The sequence below is a fragment of the Spodoptera frugiperda genome, chromosome 8 (assembly GCF_023101765.2).
Source record: "Spodoptera frugiperda isolate SF20-4 chromosome 8, AGI-APGP_CSIRO_Sfru_2.0, whole genome shotgun sequence".
In the NCBI taxonomy this organism is placed as follows: Eukaryota; Metazoa; Arthropoda; class Insecta; order Lepidoptera; family Noctuidae; genus Spodoptera; species Spodoptera frugiperda.
The window spans coordinates 8,124,085-8,134,114 of NC_064219.1; the positions used below are offsets into that span (position 1 = coordinate 8,124,085).

The following is a 10,030-nucleotide window of genomic DNA, read 5'->3' on the forward strand; positions in this document are numbered from 1 at the left end:
TGAGTAGGGTATGTCATCCAATGACTTCTTCCGCCTTGGGTGAGGCGGGAAGGAGTGTCAGACTCTTACTGACTAAAAACCACCCCGTTCCTTCTCCTGCTTTGAGCCGGAGCCCCGGTAACCTGTTACGTTTTCCGCAGCTCTTGCCCTTAAACTATAAAAATGAAATGATTAAATGATACAGAGATCTACCCTCAGCTGATGATAATGGTGACGCTAAAATAGTGTCAATGTTGATTCAAGGAGTGTACAGAACCACTCAGAACCAGTGAAATATCAGCAAAATTTTAGTTTCCTTCTGCTTTGAATAGGGCCATGTCCATACAGCTGTTATTGCCAATTATGTTCATCACAAGTGCTCAGTGCTTCGCTTTGAATACAAATACGTTCAATGAGGATGTTTAACAAAAAAAATATTTCAAGTAACTAACTAAGTAGTTACCGAGGCTCCTGAAATCTTTACAATTCTGCCGGACTTGTATATTCATAATGGCGAGCAACTGTAACACGTACAATGTAAATATTTGGCAAACACTACAAAGCAAAATGGCTTCGTTTTATTTGTTTTGTAGGAAATATGAGGAAACTATGAATGATCTTTTGTATTGTATAAGCCGGTAAACGAGCAGACGGATCACCTGATGGTAAGCAATCGCCGCCGCCTATAGACATCTGAAACACCAGAGGCGTTACAAATGCATTGCCGGCCTTTTGGGGGTTAGGAATTTAAGGGTTATTGGGGAATCAGGGATTGGGAAGGGGGTAATTGGGCCTCCGGTAACCTCACTCACACAACGAAACACAACGCAAGCGTTGTTTCACGTCGGTTTTCTGTGAGGCCGTGGTATCACTCCAGGCGAGCCGGCCCATTCGTGCCGAAGCATTGCTATCCCACACTTATTGGTTGGTAAACCTTATTGATAATAATAAAGTCCGCAAGGCAGCTTGTGGCGAGCTGTTGGGCAGTGGCGACCCCACGGACCTGACTCCCGGGAGAGGCCCTACTTTTTAACTCCGGTTGGTACTCGTGACTATCCGGAGTGGCCTCTCCTACCTCACTCTTGCCTTAATCGGCTGGTTTGAGTGGAGATTCGCAAGAGTGGAGTTGCCTTCAGCTCCACTTGGGGGAAGGACGTATCCCAGTAAGATGCTGGTAGGGGTCTTGACCGTACTTCCGGGATTGCTCTGATAGCCGTGGGATGCCTCCCCTTCCTCAAGCAGCTCAACGGATGTTGCTTCCCTTGTCGCTACATGCTAGCGGCCGTTTCAGGGGCCCACTATTGAGTTTGCGAGTCACCCCCTGCTTGTTTATCCGTATTTTTCAATATTGGTCAGGGGCAGGGGCCATAGTCCCCATAGTTAACCGGTTAACTATTCCACAGCCACCCACACCCATATCCCTATCATTTCCTTTTACCATATCTCACAATAGTCCTGCATCAACCGGGGATTGTCCTTTGGTGTACTTCCATAGTGCATACAGAGATAATCGCCGGCTGATGTCCCCTTACATTTAGATTAAAATTGTTCAACGGGCCTCTGCGAGTTGGCTTCGGCCCCTCGTACGCCTTCCAAAGGTCCGGGACCCTGTGGTCCCGTGATTATGTAAAGAACATACATAATAAGAATTATTTTGACCACTTGTTTATGCCTCGTTAATATCATAAATTGTGGTGACGAAGATGCACAGAGGATTTCCCCGAAGGACTAGGTAGATGCAGAAGGATGCCGTGCTCTGAATATTGAATTCGGGGTTCAGCACCTCGTAGACAGTCACGGATGTTGGATGACGTCGATTTAGATATGAATACTTATTTATTATGTAGTAGGTACTCGACTGCGTAGTACCTTCGGTCTTTAATAGGTAGTTTTTCTTTTTTTCTGTTTTAATATAAGAATCGAAACATAGAAAACTGGAAGTATACTAAGTAAAAAATTTCACTGCCTGGAAAACAGTGTCATATAAATGTATGTATAGAGACACAAATAATGTGGATAATATGAATCACAGTCTTTAGGCTTTAGGCTGCTTTTCCACCATAGTTTTGTTATGCTACGTTGTTATGGATGCGTTTGGCTTACACCAATCATATTCATTGGTACACATAGCTTAGCACTGGTGGAAACGGATTTTTTATATGGAAAAAGCTGCGTGATATGTCTGCGTGTTATCCATAGCATGCTATGGATGTGTGCTATGGATGGCTTCCCTACTATCAATACATCGCATACTCGAACTGCGCATCTTCCTCGGCCTCGCACAGGTACATAGCTTAGTATCAGTGGGAATGGTCACATAGTTGCACTGCTTATTATAACTTCGTAGCATAGCTACATAGCACATCTTTGGTGGAGAAACACGTTAAGCACATTAAGAGGTAGGCGGAACAATACCTAATGGCATTGATCATATTATTTCACTAGTTTCTATAGCAAGGATTTGGTACTTATAATGTTGTTAAAAAAATATTCAGGTACAGGTACTGCCATACAACGGTGTAGGTATACAAAATGACACGTTATCTTTGTGTACGAGGAATTGTTTTGATCATGAGGTTATTAGCGAAGAAAATGGCTCCCATTATCTTCGTTAGCGATGGCGATTGACTCACAATGGACAGTTAAACCTCATCATCAAATATATGTAAATAGTCACATGATTCCTTTAGACAATACTCGATGTAACTAAGGAAAAAATACTTCGACGATTACCACGTAACTACATATTTTTCTCTACCTCTACCTATTGATTTACGAAACAATAAATATTGAGTGTGGTTTCCAAAATCTAAATACACAGACAGTTCTAGGTACCTAAGTAGATACTTACATATATGCATTTGTTTATTTTATAAGTAAAATAAATTATTATTTTCCTTTTTCTCGACATACCTGCAGTGGAATAGGTACATATTATATTTTATATGGTATATGCGGTAAACGAGCAGTTGGGTCACCCGACGGTAAGCCATCACCGTCGTCCATGGATACCCGATAGGCGAACAGCAAAGGCGTTACAAGTGCCTCACTGTGTTTACAAGTGAAACAACGTAATCGCTGTTTCACGTCGGTTTTCTGTGAGGCCCTGGTGTTACTCCGGTGTACTTAGGTCCCTATTCAAGTGACAAATAATGTAGGTAGCATTGCTACCTACATTATTTGTTTACAGATTCATTAGTGGAGTCAGACTACCTACATAGTCTATGCTACGGTAGCATTACTTCAAGTTGCGTTACTTCATAATTGAAACTTTGGCAATTGAATTGAGTTGACAATTCGTTTGAAATAAAAATCACATATTCACAAAAGATCGAATAAAAAATTGCTAGAACACACAATATTGTTTCTTAGCATTGCCCACTTGCCCAGGCAAGCCAGAGGTAACAAAATAGCGTCAGCCATGCTCGATGTGTAAGTATGATTCGTGCAACGGAACGTAGGACTAGCGTTCCATTACACGATTGAAATAAAATACGTTTTTTGATTTTGTTGCAAATATGAAATAAAAAAATATTATTTATTAAAAACTAAAAAAGGCCAACATGTGTATTATTTTCATTTTCCGCGACATTAATAAAAGGAAAATGTTATTCACTTATCCGGTTTTGACGTTTGATTGACAAATGTCAATTTGGACAGTAAAAAGGAACGTACACAAGTGTTTTTCTATTTGTGGATCTATTTATTTTAATTTTAATTTATAATACTATTACTTTAATACACAAGTTGTGTAAAAACAATGTTTAATTTGTCGTTACTAAGGCAATTTTCAAGGTAGGTGGTTTGGAAAGCATTCATCAACATAACCTATAAAAATACTATTATATGATTTATTTTTGTAAGAAGTGCTAATAATTTAATGGTTTCATTGCAGGTTAGCAATATGTCCCGCTACAAAGATTCCCATTAGTAGTAGAAACATTACAACGACCGCAGCAGTGCAGTTTAAAATTACAGATCAACTATGGTAAGATATTTCGCTTATTCCAATCTGATTGTTGATATCCTCATCAAAACACCCGTCCTACGTCGGCACCTAAAGTTCATTTACTCTTAATCATATAAATTTCTCGTTTTCATCTTAAATATTGCAAATAACATGTCAACATTATACATTTTAGGGCTGAACCAATGAAAAAGAAAAAGAAGATAGACCCAGCGATTGTCAAGGCTCGTGAGGAGAGGAGACGTAAGAAGCTGGAGAAACAGATCAGGAGGTTGGAGAAGAATGCTAGACAGTTGAAGCCTCTCGATGAGATGGAAGTACCTCTTGAGCTGCTTGATAACTTCAGGTAAAGATTTATTAATATATCGTATAACAGAGTGAACAGAATTCAAAGGTTGAATAGTTATACGAGAAAGGGGTGAATATATGTTAGAAGGTGTACCAAATATTTATTCATTCATCCCAGTTTTACCATATCTCTTAAACTCGATAACATTGTCATAATATACTGGAAGATGTCTAATGCTGAATAATGGCATGTAGGAAATTTTTTACAAAGATATTAAACAGCTAGTGTGTCTAATGTTTAAAGGTTATTTTGCTGCTTTGAATTTAATACCTTATTCCAAATTAATAAAGTAAAATTACCTAATTTTAATCAGTAAAGGTAAAAAGGTTGTTAAAAGGTTGCTATAATGTGCACCTATGCCTACCCCTTCTGGGATAAAAGCTGCAATGATACGAGATATGATAAGTTTCGAGTCACTGACCAAATTAATAAAGAAGTTCAATTACAAATTATGACCATAAATATATTGTTTCTTTCAGCAAACGCAAGAGGCCACAGCCCAAGTTATCAGCAGAAGTGATAGAGGCCCGTGCACTTCTACAAAAGGACTGGGCGAGGTACAAGAAGGAGGAGTACATGGCAAACGTGGCTCAAGTGGACAGAATCATGGGGGCGCAGCGGAGAGCCCTGGAGAAACTGCTTGAAGAGTCCGAGGATTTATATAATGAAGCCATTATGGTAAGTATTTTGGAGTAAAATTAAGAGCCTACTATAGGAGTTTATAGTAGTAGTATACTTACTTAGTATAGTTAGTAGTGTAATATAAATATATTATGACTACCTCGTTGGTCGAGTGGTCGTAAGTGCGACTGTCGGACAAGGATTGTGCACAATTCCAGACTTCGTAAACCTGCTAACTGACAAATAAGTCTAAAGTTACTTATTTATTACAATACACATCAAACACATATTCACATAGATTTAATCTAAAATTTCATTACTAATAAGTTTTTAGAGTTACGTGAAAATATCTACAAGTGACTGAATTCATTCATTCATATGTAGCTTTTTACCCGACTGCCAAGGAAGGGTTATGTTTTTCGCGCGTATCTTGTTTCTACTTGTTTCAAACTTAATTCTCAACACTTAGGAGGTATTGGTACTTCATCGACGATTGTAATGAGTGTATGGTAATGCATTGTCTCTGTTGTCTACAGCCCGACTTGCAGTTGATTCCCTACGAAGTGAGTGGCACAGTGGCGACACCTGCGATTAAGGATTACGCCACACCCGACGGCGAATATATTGATGTATCTAAGAAGTGGGACAATTAGTGTGCTCTGTACTTTAGATAATAATATATTAGTGTAATAAACGTTATGTTATAATTTTATGCTTTTATTTACATTTCAAATTATTCCTTCACTACATTGGTCTAAGTTAGCCACCGTAAGTGCGGGTTTGCGGACGTTGAACAAGAGTAGCTCGCTGCCCGACCAGAACGAGACCCATGTGCGTACGGCGTGAGCCCAGTGGGTACAGCGCGTCACGTTCACGTTTTATTAGGAAAATAAATAAATAATTAGCTTGGCTACTTTGAGTAATCTATACCTACTAATATATAAAGCTGAAAAAGTTATTTTGAACGCGCTAATCTCCGGAACTACCGCTTTGAAAAAATATTTTTGTGTTAATTGTTCATTTATCGGAGAAGGAGACTATAAAACATCACGCAACTATTAAAAGGAGCCGAGCAGAGTGACTGACCCCCCCTCCCCCCGCGGAAGTAGTTAGTAAATGTTTACGTGAGTAAACTGTTATTTTTACACAAAGTCACGCCTTTTTATCCCCGAAGCCGAAGGGGTAAGTATACAATGTACAGTGTATACCCGCTTTTCACCATTTGTGTTATAAGATAAGTAATAGGGGGTGATCCCATTATTAATTAGCATATGAGTAGTGTTAAGTTTATGTAAATGTGCAATGTTGCCTCTGGCTACTCCTTCAAGTAATGAATCATGATATTACCAACGTATTGTATGTTTACTTTGCGATAACGTATTGGATAGTGATAACTACCTAACTATAGCCAGTTCATCTCTTTTTTCATAGAATAACGACCCGGAAGAGTGGCTCGTAAAGTCGCCCAAGAGTAAAATCGATTTTCTGCATGATCTGCCACAGAAATGTACTGAGACATTTTTTCGGTAGGTGCCTATCGAAATTTTTATTTATTAAGTACCTACTAGCTGACCCGGCAAACTTCGTGCCGTCTCAAACATTTTTTCTCACCTTTTAGACCCGCCCTGGACCTTCACAAATAATTCAAGAGCAAAATTAGCCAAATCAGTTCAGGCTGAACTCGAGTTTTAGCGAGACTAACGAATATCAATCGATATTTATGTATGTATAGGGAAGATAATTGTAGTTTTTGATAATAGCTATTATGCCGTAGGGAGACCGGCAGCAGCATTCTTTAATATTATGGCGACCTAACCTGCTAATCACAGTCAGATCATAAAAAATTTGGGAGGCTTGCTTAGATACCGTCACATGCTGCCTGCTGCCATTAATTGCCTATTAAATAAATAAACGGTAACTAATAATTTACCTATTTAATTAAATAACTAAGTTGTGCACTGAATCTAGATACTTACTAGCCTGCCTGTCATCCACAGTACCTATGTAGGTACACATAGCAACAGCACACTTACCGGCTCATCTTATATAGGTATCATGAATGAAATTCAATTACTCAACTATCCAAATTGCTTCTCATTCTCTGCTTCAAACAATTTGTTAAAAAATAATGATGTTGCAATCTCGATTCGGCGCGAAATGTGCAACGTCACTATCTTTGCATCTTTTATTGTTGTTATTTTTCCCCCGTAATTATTTTAAAAGGGTGGGGATTTCTTTTAAAAGCAATCTTGTTTCCCTGTTCAATTGTTGATGGTTATAAAATCTTATTTTTAAATTTTTGAGCCCTTTCTTTTCTGCATACATTGTTAGCTGTTGAATAAGGTGTTTTAGGGTAAGTAATCTGCTGTCATGCTAAATATTGCTCTTAAAAATGTTTTCGAAGCCACCCCCGATGTTAGACATAATTGTTTAGACATGATTTTTCATACTTAACAAATGATTTAATGATTAATGAGTGAATACCGACGTGCGCTCTTAAGCAAATTAATATTTAGTAGATAGGTACTTACGTTACGTAAGTACTAGGTACTTGTCAATTTATTGAATAAGTTTTACCTATAGGCGATGAGGACGCAATTTGCTGTAAGTATGAACCAAAGTTTCATAAAAAAACAAGATTAAATTACAACAATTAATATTGGCAACATTAAGTTTACTATCACTTGTAAACAAAGTCCTTAAGTAAAAAGATTACTATATCAATAAACCATAATTTACACATGATTTTAGATGTAGATATCAACACGTTCCACGACAGTGTGTTCTTAATGATTTGTTGAACAATGTAGCTACCATAGCGACATTGTGATTGACACACCCCGCCGAGCTTCACATGCTGAAATAATGATGTGCAAACAGAATCAATTGTACGCGGATTTATTTGTTGTTCCAGTATTTCCTTTGATCTATTTGTGTAGGCATCGCATGGTGAACAAGGCCCTTTATGTAAATTTATTACAAACACATCATTATACACAAATAACCTTCTCACTTTAATACCAAAATGATTATACCAGCGCCTGCTTATAATGTTACATCGCTTTACAAATTCAACAATTTGCTTACAAAATTTTATCAGGCGTACTAAAAACGTTATTGAAAAAAGCTTTTGTTCAGAGTGCCGAGAAATTACTGGACTGCGAAATCATCATAATATAAAGCTGAAGGCTTTTCACGTAAATCTGTTGAAAATATTAAAGAACATTATGAAATTACACAGCTGCCAGTCTCCATCCGCAATTATCGCGCTAAAAATGATTGCACCACGCTCTTCATCAAAAGAGCGACGCTTTTAATTCCGTCCTGGGATACCTACATCACACTGAGAGACAAAACCCTCAGATCAACAGCAGATGTTTGAATACGTGCTCCAACACTTTAGTACTAAAGTCGATTATTGTATAACTTCTGATAGATGTATTTTGTGACATTTTCGAAGCAAACCGAGTAGTGTCAACATTGAGGTGATTTTAAAAAGATACGCGTTCCACCTGTAGTCTTTTCATGATTTTTTAAAGGTGGTAGGTACTCGTTTGCGTTGAGCGTCGGGTTTGAACGAGCCACGATTTGAATATTCACAGGTTACTGGGTCAAGTGATGTCTATTGAGGATGAGGACTCGACTGTAGGAGCCCTAGTTTCTTAAAGACATCTCCTAAGGAAACTAGCTTTCTAGTCTTAGGAGGTGACCTCAAACGTGGTTCTTTTACCTTTAGTGCGGAAATAATTAGAGTCATCATATCCCTCGACTTTTTAACCTCACTATTTATGTTTTAAAACATAGCTTTCGTTTAGGGGTTTGGATTCAATAGATTTCCGAAGCTAACCTTATAAAATATGTATTGTATTTGTAATTCGTAATAGACATATAAAGGCTTGTATTACACACCTACATAATTTGCCCACATTTACGTTGGTAACATAGGTACGTTTCTACACCAATTTTGTCTTGTGAATCTCAAGGGGAATTAGATACGAAAGTTGCTCCGAAATATCAGTTTGAACAAAATGATTCGAATGTCATTACACTTGATCAAAATAAGTTTAGTAGGTACCCATTTCTTTCAGTTACATAATAATATCATAGAAAATGGATTCCTATATCAAAGTCCCATGTATTAATGTACAATACGGTCCGAAGTTGCCCTCAGGGAAACATATTTTTAGATATTAATATTGGCAATGTCGACCCACCAGAAACTTGACACTTTCAATAAATATATTACTTTTATGTTGTAATATATAGGTATAGTCAGTATTCCCTGTTCCATTATACTTTTATAAGCTTCAGAATCTTTTGTAGCATTTCTATTGAGAGGTTCGTTGGTCGGGGTTTACCTCCCTACCTAACCTTTATTGGTTCCTAATAAAATGATCGTACGTACAGCTCTTTGGGATATTATATTGGCCAGTGTCGAGTGCCTAAAGCCCTTGATAAAGTTACCTGGTTTCGTATAGCCCGTGTAGGTCGGTCACTAGGCACAAAATCCGGTTATTATAGATACAGGTACTAGAAAATGTTAGAAAAATGATTTTAGATTAGGTTAGTTGGAATTTAATTTCGGAATTGTGAACTAACCTTTTTGGCTATAATTGCAAATTGAATGTAAGCTTGGAGAAAAGTGTTTTTAAGGGGAAAATTACTTCTCCCACCTTGGGTGAGGCGAGAGGGAGTGACAGACTCTTACTGACTAAAAACCATCCCGTTCCTACTCCTATCGTTGAGCCGTAGCCCCGATAAATTCGCTAGGTAGTCCAGAAAAGTGTTTAAAATTATATTTCAAAGTTAACTATACACTACCCATTTCTACTCACGACAGCGGAAACTATTCATCTCGCTTATGTATTTACGTTCATAGTTCGAAAGACATAAAGCAAACTCAATTTAACGCACAAATGAAATGGGAAAATATAAATCAAAGGGGAAGGAGAGCGCGGATTCTAGTTTTCGATTAAAGGAATAACTTTTGGCAAGCCACCGCATATCCTGGGGTGAACCTTAGACAGGGAGACATTTATTGGATTACTAAAATACTCTCGTTTCTTGAACATTTTCTTGCCTGTATTACTTCGTACAGTGCTTAGGGTAAAGCC

The 10,030-nt window shown here is 37.9% G+C and overlaps 1 protein-coding gene across 1 annotated transcript; it reads left to right on the forward strand.

Annotated features, from left to right (window-relative positions):
• The first annotated feature begins 3,608 nt into the window (after positions 1–3,608).
• On the forward strand, positions 3,609–5,623 carry LOC118275543 (39S ribosomal protein L40, mitochondrial). Its single transcript, XM_035593548.2, has 5 exons — positions 3,609–3,774; positions 3,875–3,967; positions 4,122–4,292; positions 4,775–4,973; positions 5,453–5,623. The coding sequence occupies exons 1-5, from the start codon at positions 3,740–3,742 to the stop codon at positions 5,567–5,569; spliced, it is 615 nt and encodes a 204-aa protein (XP_035449441.1). The 5' UTR covers positions 3,609–3,739; the 3' UTR covers positions 5,570–5,623.
• The last annotated feature ends 4,407 nt before the right edge of the window (positions 5,624–10,030 follow it).

What these genes read in the sequence shown, in the direction of transcription:
- LOC118275543 (XM_035593548.2), top strand. Translation starts at nt 3,740, where the DNA reads ATGTTTAATTTGTCGTTACTAAGGCAATTTTCAAG. An exon ending in TTACTAAGGCAATTTTCAAG is followed by an intron (nt 3,775 to 3,874) that starts GTAGGTGGTTTG and finishes GTTTCATTGCAG; the next exon opens with GTTAGCAATATGTCCCGCTA. An exon ending in GAGCTGCTTGATAACTTCAG is followed by an intron (nt 4,293 to 4,774) that starts GTAAAGATTTAT and finishes TGTTTCTTTCAG; the next exon opens with CAAACGCAAGAGGCCACAGC.